We start from the raw sequence: 15079 nt of genomic DNA on the forward strand, positions 1-15079 counted from the left end.
TTGCTCTATACACTGACCCCCTCACAGCTCACTCACTGAATACCTCAGTGCCCCCATCTTAGCTCACACTGACCCCCTCATTGCCACCCTAACAACACTCACTGTCCACTTCAGAGCTATCAGTGCCACCAGTGAGTATGGGTCGACTTTTCGACAGAAAAAAGAAGTTGACAGTCATTAGGTCAACCACTATTGGTCAAAAGGCCAAAGGTTGACACACCAAAAAGGTCGACATGCATTAAGTTGACATTGCCAAAAGGTTGGTGACCATTGAAAGATGTAGGAGGTTCCCCCTGCCCTGAGAATGGATGTTATTGTGTAACATTCATTCGCAAGCCCCTGCGATCGAGTCCCCCTTGCGAATTGGTTCTGGCAGCCAACCATTCGCAAGGTGGGGTTTGGTGGACTCGCAAGGCTGCTAATTCATAGCCTTGCAAATCAACCAGAATAACCCCCGTGGTGCGCACCAAGCGTTTTAAGCTAGATACAATGCAAAATGTGCAGTACATACTTTTTGGACTTTATGATGTGATGTACACGGGAGCTCTGTGTATGGGCACCTTTAGTGGCATTAAAGCGCTGTGGAATATGTGTGCGCTATATAAGAAACTGTTAATAAATAAATAAGGGGTAGATTTATTAAGCTTAGTGAAGTGATAAAGTGTCTGGTTTTGATCACTGGCCAATCAGCTCTTACCTGTCATTTTTCAAACCAAGCCTGTAACTTTACAGATAGTAGCTGATTGGCTGGTGATAAATACCAGACACTTTGGGCGGGATTCACTAATAATCCCCGGTGCACATCGCCGGCATTCGCATAGTTAATAATCGCATATGCAGTAACATATGCGATTATTAACGCAAAAGCGATGCCCGGCGATGTGCACCGGGTCCCCCCCTCTCTCTCTGCCGGAACCCTTACACAGCTGTAAGGGCTCCGGTTCCTCCTCCCTGCACTCAGAAGTGGTGCAGGCAGGAGGAAATCACTGGTCCGGGCAGCACAGCAGGAGGCTGCCCGGACACAGGTGAGGGGGGTGCGGCGCAGATCGGCGGGGGGCGCGTGGGGCGGCGGGGGGACGCGAAGGGAAGCCCATAGGCTTTCATGGGGTTACGCCAAATAGGAACTGGCGTAACCCCCGCAGCGAAGCCCCAGCAATGGGGCTTTGCTGCATATGAAAATGCGGTAAAAACCCCGAAAACTGGGTTTTTACGGCATTTTCAGCTTGCTGAATCTCGCCCTATATCACTTCACCGAGCTTAATAAATCTGCCCCTAAGTTTCATCGTTTGCGCGGTACATTGTTACACTGTACTGTTTGCCTTACACATTATCCAGAGGTCAGCCAACAGCTGTCACAGATGAGGATTTTTGATTGGTCCTTCTGCTTGCTCACTAATCACCCTAAACTAAAGTTATTTATTAAACTGATTTGCTGGTCCAAAACCTGTATGTACTGTAGCAGCAGCCGGGGTGGAGTGAGGGAAAGGCCGGTAACATTTGTGCATTAGATGGCTGTGCAGATTTTAGCGCACAGGGGACCCGAGCACAATACAGTGGCCGCACACCAGAGTGCACATAGGCTCTCAGCAGCAAGCCGGTGACAGCGGGAGACCGAAATGAGGACAGATACATGATGCTACACCGGCTGTATGTGTGCGGGGGGCAGACATGTGCTGCGGGTATAGCAGTAGCAAGGGGGCAGATGTGCATACAGGTGCGTGAAGGACACATCCATCTATTCATCTTATCTATCTATCTTATCTATCTATCTATCTATCTATCTATCTATCTATCTATCTATCTATCTATCTATCTATCCTAATCTGTCTGTCAGGCAGGCTCCTAGTACTACTAGCCTATGTAGAACAGAGCGCAACTGCTATTGACAAGGGCGAGTAACAGAGCGGCCGGGCCGGGTAGCCAATCACATCTCGCTGTAGCTGCCTCAACACAGCCAACCACTGGCGGCGTGGGTGTGAACCGTGGAGGGGGCGGGGCCCGAGTCTCCTCCCCGTTCTGCGCTGAGGCTCAGTAGTCAGTGTCGGGCAGGGGACGCGGCAGCAGCATGCCCGGCTACATGTGTACGGGGTGTGCAGTCACCTGCCCAGTGTTCCCCGCCCCGGGGCTGGGGGAGTGAGCAGCGTCCCAGACTCCACCGTTACCAGGAAGGGGACTGGGCACACCCCTCCCGCACTTCCCTCGCTCCTCCCCTACGATAAACTCTCTGACAAACTGCCCGGGAAGTGGCAGCTAGATAGACGGGAGTCGGGACAGAGCCGAGCGGCCCCCGTTACGGAGAGTGCGAGCAGTGTGCTCTGTCCTGTGTGCGGCGTTCTCCACGCTCCCTGGTAACTTTCTGTGCGCCCACCCGGGGACTAGTCCGCAGGCAGCGGTGATGCCGGTCGGGAGCCTGTTGCCGTTCAGTGTGGCCCCGCTGGGGTCGGGGAGCGGAGCGGGCGGCGTTTCGGGGGTGTCGGCCCCCGGCGGAGGGGTGCCCGGGCTGCACTGGCTGGGCCCCGCGGGGAGGAAGCTGTCCGGCTTCAGACTCACCGAGAAGTTCGTGCTGCTGCTGGTATTCAGCGGCTTCATCACCCTCTGCTTCGGGGCCATATTCTTCCTGCCCGACTCCCCGAAGCTGCTGAGCGGCGTCTTCTTCCAGGCGCCCCCCTTGTCCCCTCCGCAGAGGTCCGCGGCTGGCCCCGGAGCGCAGGATGAGGAGGACGGGGGACGCCTGGCCCGGATCCGGGAGGAGCACGAGAAGGCGCTTCGGGAAGCAAAGGACACGCTGAACCGGCTGCCGGACGACATTAAGGGGGACATCCAGCGGGACAAGGACAAGCTGGCGGCTCAGGGCAAGGGAGCTGCCGGCAGCAGACTCTCCCCGCGGCCGTTTAAAGAGCCCATAGGAGCAGTGGGGAAGGATCCGGATGACCCCGCAGTCCTGCAGAAGAGGGACAAGATTAAAGAGGTAACTGCTGCCCGCACATGTGTGTACATGCTATGTAGCTGTGTGTGTAACAGGTGATGCCATCCGTGCTGCGGTGCCCCTGCCTGCTGTACAGGTGTGTGGTGAGGGTCTAACCTCCTCCCGGTGCCCTCTGTGCCGCCTCCACCCCCAATGCAGGGATTACGGGGGTGGCAATGCCCCGTGTGCTGCTGCCCGTGTGTCAGATCAGTGCCCTGCCTGGCAGATGGACCTGCAGGCTTTAATCTGAAACACGGCAGCAGGCTGTGTGCTGGAATATTGGACTTTCCTACCTTGTTTGTCACACGTTATGCCATCTCATACCCCTGTCACTGCGCTCTCTACATTCTCTTATATCATCATCCTTTATTTTATTTCTTTGTTTTTGTATTGTTTTTCCTTCTTTACCATAATACTAGTTATATCTATAGGGGGAATGGAACACATTGGGCAATCCTTCCTAGTTATGTTTTGGCAATGTTTTATAATACTCAGTGCATGTTGTCCATAGGGAACTATGTTAATCTAATCCCATAAAGATGTCTTCTGGTTCTCTTTATAACTTGGGTCTCAGTATATATGTATTAACATGCTCGGTGCTGTGACAGACGGACAGGGTGCCATTAACCATAAGCATACTTGTAATATTAGTCAGTTCACAGTTGTTACCAGTCTTACCAAATGTAGTCTTTTACTTACTGAATGCTACTTTGTGGTATATCCAGTAAGCAACAAATGAGTTATTACTCTTTCATTATGTTTTCTATAAACACATTTGGCTTTGCCTATTCTGGAGCTACATCTGGCAGAGTAACTGAGTAAATCTTCCTGTAATAAGTACATTGAAAACAATCCTATCATATAATATTGTTTTACGAACACAGGTTTCATTTTCCGGTAAGACATGACTGCACAATTTTAACTTCTTATAAATTCCTGATTAAACTTGTATTTTGGGTATATTTTGTAACTTTAGACCAGTTGTCCCCACATTTTAGTTTTACAGTGGCTTTTTGTAAACTTCCTATTGAACTTTTCAACTCTTGCGAATGGCACATACATTAGGCACAATAAAACAATTGGATTATGTGAAATGCATCCTAAAAATAACACATAACTGTGTTGTATTTTATCTGCCAAAAGTCAGCCATATGTAGTCGAGAGTCACTTAACATCTTGGGTGCTTGTTATGGACTGTTCAAAATGTGCCAAACATTTGCTCACTTCCAAACTATGATTGTGTAATAACAGAAATGTTTAGGATGTGAAACAACATAGACAGTTGGTCAGATGATTTCGCTAAGAAGGGTTACTTCTGGGTTAAATTGCATTGGAATATACCCTGTGTTCAATATTTTTATTTACTTGCATTGTTGCATTTGTTTCTTAAGTATGTTTGAAAACTTCTGATGTATGTAGTAAAAAAGACTGTTGTATAGTGCAGTGTCAGAGAGATGATCCCCCCCTTTAGCTCATTAGCATAGTATACATGTGTACCTATTATGTATGTATTATCTGTCTAGCTCTGGGTTTGCAAAATGTAGAATGAAGGAGCCAATCACTGACTTTTTTTTTTCTAGTTTACACAACTGAGAATGATCTGTGACACAAGTAGAACTGCCTCTAGACTCTGAAGTTTGCCCTGTCCATTCCTTCTGGTGGCACAGTTCTAGTAACTTCTCCTTACTTACCATGGTGTGTTAGAAGTGTGTACTTAGGGTTAGTGTTTTAGTATCTTGGTCGCACACACATTGTGGGATTTTAAAATCCAGCAGTTTGTGCTGGATTGGGGCAGCACAGACGGTGTAAAGATTAGCATTACTGCCTCACAGCACTGAGGTCATGGGTTCAACTCCCACCATGGCCCTAACTGTCCCGATTTTGTATATTCTTTCTGTGTCTGCGTGGGTTTCCTCTGGGTACTCTGGTTTCCTCCTACAATCCTAAAAAACCTGATAGATTCATTGGCTCCCAACACCTAAACCCTAGAATGTCTGCGTATGCGAGTGTACATGTGGTAAGGAATATAGATTGTAAGCTCCTCTGGGGAAGGGACTGTTGTGGAAGTTCAGATATTTTCTGTAAAGCGCTGCGGAATATGTGCGCTATATAAATATAATCACTAAGTGGGCAGTTCTCAGCTATTTGTTATAATGAAAATTGTACTAATGTGAGGCTAAACAAAATTGTTGGCAAATGTTTCGGTCCCTGTTGAATTGCAATTTGGCATTACTGTGCCATCTATAGATTTTAATTGGTATTACGTTTTTATCTTAATATTTGTACTTTAGAGCATAAGGTACTAGCTGTATGTGGTAAATGTGAACATATAAGCAAAGTTAGCTTAGCATCTTTAAGCTTGCAGCATAATGTTGCCAGTATCTGTAGTAGTACTGTAGAACATATACCATAAATGAGGCTATTTAAGCAGTTAGTGACAGACCAAAGTACTAAGACTGCTTTATGAGATCCTGGTCACAAAATGTTTACTGCTGCAAAAGCAGTCCTAAACGTGATGGAAGCTAAGTGCTATAAAGATAATCTTTCTCCCTGCTAAAGTTTCCTCATCGTAGACACTGAAGTTTAATGCAGATAAAAATTTTCTTTCTGAACATTTATTTGTTTACAGTTTCTTATATATCGCAGCAAATTCCGTTGCGCTGTACAATAAGAAACGGTGATAAAACAACTGGGTAGTAACAAACCGACATAGAGGTCGGAGGGCCCTGCTTACAATGTAACATTAATGTACATACATAGTCTGTGAAGGTGGTGAGGATTACATAGTTGTTGTACTTTGGAGTATCATCACACCAGTGACGTCAGGAAAGCTGTAGTAAGATGTGTGTGTGCCTTTTTTATTCAGTGCTTATTGCAGCAATACAGGGTGTCTTAGCATTATTTCAATGCATCGCATCATGCTTCAACCCATGATGGCCTAAAGCACATACAGAAGATTAAGTAAATAGATGGAAGGGTGTAGTTTTGAAAGCACATTCACTATAGTAGTGTCATTATTAGTCGAAAACAAAGTTCCTCTTGAGAAGTCACTGAAAAAAAAACAACCCCGAAACGAGACTGAAGCGCTTAATGCAAGCTTTGTCTAAAGTGGTTGATAGTAGCATTCTTGATGTGCCTTTTACACTGTTGCATAATACCTTATTCAGCTAGTTCCAGTTGTTTTGCGGAGGCACTTTGGATAGCAGAAAGGATGTACACACCCCCTGATTTTACAGTGTAAACATTGTGCGAAGCCAAGAAATGCTCAGTGGTGTATCCATGATGTTTCTTTACACGATGTGCACTGGGCAAAAGCAGGTGTATTAAGCTATGCTTCAACCCGTTCAGGTCCAAAGTCTAGTCAGGCTCAACAGCCCTAGCGCTAGTAGCTGATGCAATGGTGAGCCACTTTAAAATAAGAACATTAACATCGTTTAGCATTCAATGTAGACGATTTTTGATTAAAAAAAAAAAAAAAGACAATTAATTTAAACCAACCTGTTTGAATTGCAAAAAAAAAAAAGTGGGCTGCAAAAGGTTAAATTATGGAATTGATCGACCCCTTCTCAGCTTGAAATACGTTTGCTTAATATCTGTGCCTTCATTGTAGGTCCGTTAGGGCAAAATTCAAATATGTACAAAAAACAGAACTGAATCCAGGAAGTGAGAAGTACACAAACTGATACCAGTAAGCAAAATGATCATAAACCAGTTTGTAATTGCTTCTAATACTCAACTGTCTTCTACTATGTGCAAACATTGAATTAGTTTTATAAGTAATAAACTGGAAACAGTATTATAGGTGTTGAATAAATACCTTCCTCCCAAAGTACAAAGTTGTTGTCCTGCCACTTTACCTTTTGTAGTTTCTTAAAGTATGATTTCAGCTTTGCCTGTTTGTTATTGAAGGCCATCAACAACTGGCAATTTAAGGGGAACGCTTTTATTATGTGTAGGGCATCTCATCTAAACTGGAGGCAATCAGTACCTGATAAACCAATACAGTTATAAGGTGACTGCCAGATGGCTGTGACAATGTAACTTACTGATGGAACCATTACTTTATGTACATTGTGCTACAATGCCAGCTGGACAGCCTAAAGCCAAAGTCTCATTTTTATGCCACAAGCATTAGATCCTACATGCCAGTTGTATGCACATTAGACAGTATGACTGGCCATTGCGATTACACGTGTTTACAAGGGGAGCTACAAGTGTATTGGCCTAGGGCACCTGGGACCTTTAATCAGGCCCTGGGGGTGATAATCTATATTGTGAAGAAAACCATGTACATTTTACAGTGAGGTTCCCCTAATACAGTGGTTCCCCACCTTTTTTCTCTCCCGTACCCCTTGATTAGGCTTTTTATTGAAGAGTACCCCTCCTCTCAATTTGAAATATAGACAGTACTTACGAGTGGAGTGGAAGTGAGCGGTATGCCTATCCTTATGCATATCCTTATATTAAGGAGTAACAAACAGGAATGGTGTCCTTCCATGTCTGGCCGCTGTTTGTGTGCGTGCCGGACGGGTTCCCGACAGCCGGGATCCCGACAGTCGTTTACCCGACGTCGGGATCCCGACTGTGAAAATGCCGACAGCCGGGTACCCGACGGCCACTCGCTATTCTCCCTCGTGGGGGTCCACGACCCCCATAGAGGGAGAATAGAATAGGTGGCACCACCGTGTCCGCATCGTGGCGAGCTCAGCAAGCCCGCAAGGGGCTTTTTTTGCGCTCGCCATGCTGTCTGACTCCAGGCAGTCGGGATTCCGATGTTGGGCTAATGACTGTCGGGATCCCTACTGTCAGATTCCCGTACCACACCCATTTGTGTATTGTCTCAAGGGTTCCCACTAACACCTGCAGGATTAATGCAGCTGCTTTCTCCACCTGTGTCAGCGCAGGGCAGATGATTGCTGATGTGTGAGGGCAGCATGGGAAGCTCCCCATGGATTGCTGGTCAGGCAAAAGCACCAGGAGACACTGATGATGCTGAGGACGCTAAAAGACAGAACCGTAAGTGACAAAACATGGTTCTTCTCCATGGCAATGGGTCTTCTTCTGCCATCAAAATACTTTTTTTCATTACCAATATTATTTTCAAGTACCCCCAACTGGTATGCAGAGTACCCCCAGGTTTTTTTTTTATGAATATTCACATAGGTAGTGTGTTTTTTTTGTTTATAGCCTGCCTTTATCAAAAACCCGTACCCTTCCTCTTTCCTGCCTGGGGTGCTGAAATACATACCACACTCTGCTTGCTAGAAGCAGGCAGGGAAGAACTGCTGCATGGTTTTGAAAGCTGCAGGGTGCTAGAAGAAACACTAATAGCTAAACTTTTGTCCTTAAAAAAAAAAAAAAAAAAAATTATATTGCTGAAGTTTAATATCTGATCCCTCAGTATCGCTACTGTATTCTTCTACTATTGTACACTGCAAAAACTGCATGTGCTGCAGCTGCACTGTGTTTAGATACAGTACCAGCTGTTTAATCCCACTGTTAATAATAGGTAAAGTATAATGTTATGGGTCTGTGAAGATGATGATTTTTTTTTTCCTACGGCCGATCAGATGGAATTTCATTGTGTCGGCTCAGTATGAATTAGATTGTTTTGCTAATTATTATTTTTGGTTTTGTTTTAATCTAAGTCTATTGTGCAAGGCATTTTAACTAAATGTGATATTGGGTTTCATTTCACTAAATTCTGTGCATTGTTTATTTGGAATGTTTAAGTTCTCTGTAGCAGTTCCTTAACTTGTATAAGCATCTGTGACCTTTTATTGTCTGTCTTGTCCCAGATCTAGATGTGATGAGGAGAATGCAGAAAAGTTTTTTTTTTTTCTTTCTCACGTTTGCTAAATTACTGAGCGGTAATTCCATAAAGAACTTCAGCCTGCTTGTTGCTTTTTAAAAACTTTTATTTCTTTACAAAAGTGTCAGCTTGTTATCTGACCCCAGGGTCTGCTAGTTGCCTCCACCTCAGGAAAACAATCAGCTAGCTTACATCTAGAAATTGTATTATCCTCTGCCTGTGCTACAAAATTGCTGTAGTTCATGACTTCAAGGATAGTTGTATGGCAATTTATAATGCGAAACAAACGCTTACATGGAGTTTGGTGAGACTGGGCAAGAGACATAAATACAGTTTTCTGCAGGCTGAGTGGCAGTTCTACCTTTGTCTTCCCTGCTGCAATACCATATATTATCTGCCTCACAGTATAGTTATATGGTCTCCTCTGTCCTTGCATTCCTTGATATGAAATTGCTGCTTGTGTACTGGACATGTTTCCCTCATATCTTCTGTTTGCTCAGAAGTATCACTTGTGCAAATTGATATCTGTAATATTGCTATTACTATAGTGCACTTTCATTGCGGAAGACAAACCTAATTACAGTCTAAAAGTATATTAGGATGATCATGTATGATTTATTTTTGTTTACACATTCCTTGCTTTATTTTTATTACATCTTCAGTGAAAATCACACATTGTATATAGATTACTTTTTTTTTAATTTTAAAATTTTTTTTTTTTACATGTATTTTACTGGAATCTGGAAAAAAAACTCTGGCGAAAGTTTAAATTTAGTGCAGAGAACAAGTTGTTTTGCACCTTAATCATGTGAAATGATTGCTTGGATTTACCGGCAATGACCTTTTGAGCTTCTCTCATGCAAACTAAAATAAGTGATGTTTGTTTTATGGATTTCTTTCAGCTGCATTTAAGGGCAGTATTCAATGCTTTTTGCGAGCAGTGCTGAGTAGTCCATATTCAACTGCCCCCTCCCCCCCCCCCCCCCCCCCCCCCCCTGCACATGTCGTTTCCACCTTCCTGGCTTTTTAAAACGGCGACATGGAAAGGCGTGTGTGTGGCTGCCAAAACAGTGAGGCTTGCGGCTAAACGCAGCAGCTCCCTGCATTAGCCACAAGCCTCGCCGTTTGGGGGAATCCACCGGAACCTTGAATACGGAGAGTGGCCGTATTGAATACGATCGCATTGAATACAGCCCTTAGAGTTTGACCACCTTGCTAGTGGTGCAGTCAGCTCCCGTTACCTGCATTTCACCCCCCTGAGTCAAAAAAGTGACCAGTTTGAACATTCAAATGAGATTTTTCACTTCACGCCCATTACATTGGCATAACACAGCTAAACTCGACCTCTCTGAGTGCAATTAGCACAATAAAAAAAAAAAAAGGATATGTCCTCTGATCTCACTCTATATAGACAGGAGGTCTAGCACCGTTAAACATTTGATTCTTGACCATAGAATGCTTTCAGAATTTGAGTATTTCAGCAGGATGGTGTTGACCTTGTGCAAGGCAGTGACTTGTCCAAATATTATTGGTTTAGATGACAGGACTATATGACAAAAGCATAGTACTTGAAATGGGGAAGAAAGGTTAACAGTACAAAGTACACATGTTGTTTTAATTCACATTTTAGTAGGAAAAAATATTGCGTCATCATTTTTTTTTTTTTTTCATGATGCTTAATACCCTAACCTAGTGGTTATTATTTAGCTAATTGTTTCCTTCATGCATACACACTCAAATGTGGAACCTGTAGCTATATTCATTTTAATATCCAATTAAATTCTCACTTTTGGTATGGTTTTTTTTCTCCTATATTCTATCAATGCCTGGTCACAAATGGTGTATAATGCTTTTTACCATCTGAAAACAATAACCCATGAAAAGGCATTAGAGTTGCCTGGATAGATCCTAAGAAATTATATATTCCACTATTTTTATGCAGCATATGCTAAACAAATGAGACTGCTATCTTTAATCCTATAAATTAAGGAGTCTCCCAAAGTATTCCCACTAGCATCTAAGTCCTCATCGCTAAATCCTGTACATGCTTTTCCTAAATTCATTTAAAGTAATGGGTTTTATTTTCTTTAACTCAAATTTTTCTTATATTTTGTTGGAACATGACTGTGTACATTTCTCATACATGGCAACTTACATTCTGAAGACTGCTATGTGAACATAAAATTGGGAAAAAAGGGAAATGTACAAAGGGTTCTAATGGTAATTTTAAGCAATTGAGGTTAATTTACCCACCCAGCTACTTTAAACCTTGGTACATCTTTATTTTATTTATTTACTATTAGTTATAGAGCACAGCATATTTTGTTGCGCTTTACATCTACTTTTATTAATTTATTAACACACAATGTGAGAGTATTTTATTGAAGCAATATGCACGTTAAGATCCAAGTTTCCTGGGTTGAAGCATATTTATAGGAAATACTATCATATATATCCTGTAGGTCACATTTTGCTCACAGTGCAATACTGACTTCTCTGTGTGTGTGTGTCCCCTTTTTAGCCACTTTATTTTAGTCAGTATGCTGTTTTAGGTGTATGTCTGCAGTAAAAGTGGGATTATCGCAGGCAGCATGGATGGGGTAATGGGTAGCATTACTACCTCACAGCACTGCGGTCATGTGTTCAATACCCACCATGGCACTTACTGTGCATAGTTTGTATATTCTCCTCGTGCTTGCGTGGGTTTCTTCCGGGTACTCCAGTTTCTCTCCACAATCCAAAAATATATTGGTAGGTTAATTGGCTCCCATCAAAAACTAACCATAGAATGTGTGTGTGTGTGTGTGTGTGTGTGTGTACAGTACGTGTGGTAGGGAATATAGATTGTAAGCTCCACTGGTGCAGGGACTGATGTGAATGTTCAACTATACTCTGTTAAGTGCTGCGGAATATGTGTGCGCTATTTGAATAATTGGTCATACATTTTCCAGGTTTTGTCTAAATAACTGGCACTAATCAGTTGAGCACAGATGAAAATGGCTTTAATCTAAACAGCTGTTTCCTGTAGTTGCTTGTTTCTCATGACTGTGGGCTCTAGTTAAAAAGCAGTGAAAAGCCCTTTTCACAGTGATAGAATACTTTTTCACAGCTTCGGGCTGTTCATGTAGTAGGACTCAGCAAGCTTTTCTTTTACTGCATTTTTAAAATGAAAGCATAGTGCCATCTCAGGATGGTGTTCTGCTGGACTTGCTGGTCACTGATCCATAATCTAGGTGGTACTGCACATGTGTGATTTCCATTTTGAACAAAGTTGTATTGATGAAAATAAGTTCTGACTGGGCCTATGCTAGCCACCGTTTTGGCTCACACATACATGCCAGTGTGGTCATAGTTCTCTGTTCTGCATGTTGTGGACTCTACTGCCTGTGCATGTTCTCTGTAACTGGTGAAAAGCCCTACTGAAGGCTTTTTAGTAGTTCACCTGGGGTCAAGGAAGATGTGTGGTTTTTTTTTTTATTTACTATGGGAAGAAATGTAAAGTTGTTTTTTTCTACAGACAAATGGGTACTTATGTAGTATCTGGGCGCCCGATTTTTTTGATTGTATGCCTTAAGTTAAGGCATACAATGCGATGCGATATCGCATCGCATCCGACCATCGCATGCGATGACCCGATTTTTCCATAGGATTCAATGTTAAAATGGACTGAGTCCATTTTAACATGGAATTCAATGGGAAAAAGGGGTCCTTTTCATACCCCTACTATCCAAGTGGGCATGGAGTTGGATATAAACCTGTAGCGAGCCACCGAGCCCGAAGCGTGGCGAGCGGACACAGAATACCGTCCCCTCTCGGGGCTCGCCACGCTTCGGGCTCGCTACGCTCGCCACAGGTTTATATCCAACTCCATGCCCACTTGGATAGTAGGGGTATGAAAAGGACCCCTTTTTTAATTCTATGTTAAAATGGACTCAGACCATTTTAACATTAAATCCTATGGAAAATTCGGGTCCATCGCATCCGATTTGGTCGCATGCGATGCGATGTGCCCGATCCGACCCGATTTCTAAATCGGGCGCCCAGATACTACATAAGTACCGACAAATGATTACCATAACTACAGAAAATGCTATGAAAAGATGGTTATGGTATAAAACATCTACAGTGTCTAGGTCTACAATCATATGGTCCACAGGGTCTAAGTGTACCGGGCCCCCGCAAACCTTTTAAACGGCTCTTAAGACCCACTTCTTCATTAAATCTAAATCTAACCAATTCTCATAATAATATTATGACCATGCTCACTTCGACCCCTGCTGTAAAGTACATTTTGATGAGTATTTAATTTGAACCCCTTTGGTGGTATACCTGAAAATTTTCCAGGCTGAGCTGCACTGACATGAAAGTGTGCCCGGTTGTCGCTCATCCAGTCGACCACATGCGCCCCCCCCCCCCCCCCCTTCGTCGATCATCTGGAAGCCCAAATTAGTGTTCACTCAAGGAGTGACACCGGGCAGGGCGCTGGGGGGTGGACCGGGCACACCGACGTCACAGCTGGGGGCGTGCCCGGGCACACCGACGTCACAGCTGGGGGCGTGCCCGGGCACACCGCCGTAATGAAAGAGGCGTGCTTGGGCCGCCATTGTCATCAAAGGGGGCGGGCCTGGCCCCTCCGAATACACTGTGCTGCCGGGGAAGCGCCAGACATAAAATGCACAATATGGGGAGAGAAGTGGCTTCAGAAAAGATGTTTTTTGTTGATCCTTACATTTTTTTTAATTTACTTATTATATATTAAAAAAAAGGTGCCATATCAACCAGCTCAGAAAGTGTGCTGGGGACCTTTTCTGAACCTGAGAGAAAACAGATATACACCTTTTTTCTATTTTATCTGAACACCATGGTGTTAGAAAATATGTATAAAAACAGTGTATTACCCTAATTAAACAGTGTAACGGATCATTTATTTGGAGAATTCGCACAGTGCTGAGACTTTTTACATAATTTGATCCAAGCACTCAGTATCATTTACTTTTCTTCCTCACAATCCATGACAGCCATTACTCTGGGATATTTTCCTTTCCCCTAGTTTTATACAGGTAGTTTTTTCTTCTATCTCTACCTTGGCCCACCTTGGTTATATGATGCGTGCATGCCATAGACTTCAATGGTGCAATCATCTCGGGTCGTTTGCAGTTTTCCACAATGCATTTACTAGTGTATATGCATCACTGGAAAGCTAAGACTGGATTCATCTAAATATATTTGCTATTTAATATATATTATATTGCTTGAGAACCTTGGCACTCCAACTATTATTGAACTTAACATACTAGCATGCTCTGCTACAGTTTTGCTATTTGGCCATGCTAAAGCTGTTGCAGGGCATGCTGGGATGTGTAATTCAACAACAGCTGGAGGGCCAAGGTTCTCTGTCACTCCAACCTGATGGTACTATTCTTAGGGCCCTCATACATTAGTTTGACTTGTCCTACTCCGTCTTGGCCAAATTGCATAGTGTATGGGGGCCTTTAGATCAGCTGTGGCTAAACCTGTCCTCAAGATCTAGCAACAGTTCATGGTTTTTCAAACTGGAATAAATGCAGCATGTTCAAAAATTACAGTTAGTAATAAATACAACTGAGCACCAGCTAGGTGATTTGGGAAATATGGACTGTTGGTAGATCTTGATGACCATTTTGGCCAGCCCTGCCTTAAATGCTTTGGTGCCATTATCTGTTTCCCTTATACTCTTTACCAGCTGTGAATTCACTTGTGATTTTCCTGTTTTACAACTGGCTATCAATGCTTGAGTCCCGATGGTTAAATTAGGTTTACCGAGGTACTAATTAAGTAATCTGTGCTCAAGCATGGATACCATTAAAACCTGTACTGTAATGGCAGAATTTGGGAATCTCTGCAGTAGAACAGCAGTTCAGTTAAATTTCCTGAGCCAAACCTGTCTACAAAGTAATGCAAGTAACCAATAGCTGCAATGAAGACGAAGAGGGAATTCTTTAACAAAAAAAGTGCTATTGTGACCTAGCACTCATGACTTCAGGAGTACCAGGGGAAGCCTTTATTTGTTTCTGTACGTGAACTGCAGCACAGTCTCCGATATGACTTATTGCGATTTGCTTCCGGGGTAGGGGGCTGATGTTGCATGACCTCGGTGCCAACTGTTTTATTCGACCCGGACACCGCAAGTATAGGACAATCGGCTGGCGACCATCAAATTAATTTGCCCCTGTACGCTCTCCCCTGTTAATGGATGTTTATACAAAAGATCCACTTTCAATGCGCCGGGAATGTATGTGTGGGGGGGATTCGCTTAACCGGCG

General features: G+C 43.5%; 1 protein-coding gene across 1 annotated transcript in view; it reads left to right on the forward strand.

Annotated features, from left to right (window-relative positions):
- Window positions 1-2023: 2023 nt before the first annotated feature.
- The window catches only part of MAN1A1 (mannosidase alpha class 1A member 1), a 238586-nt gene continuing 225530 nt past the window's right edge, over window positions 2024-15079 (forward strand). The window contains exon 1 of the mRNA XM_083176799.1: window positions 2024-2968. Within this exon, the coding sequence (XP_083032925.1) occupies window positions 2396-2968 (573 nt within the window). The 5' untranslated portion in view covers window positions 2024-2395. The remainder of the gene's footprint in view (window positions 2969-15079) is intronic.

The sequence above is a fragment of the Crinia signifera genome, chromosome 3 (genome assembly GCF_055691185.1).
Source record: "Crinia signifera chromosome 3, ASM5569118v1, whole genome shotgun sequence".
Taxonomy (NCBI): domain Eukaryota; kingdom Metazoa; phylum Chordata; class Amphibia; order Anura; family Myobatrachidae; genus Crinia; species Crinia signifera.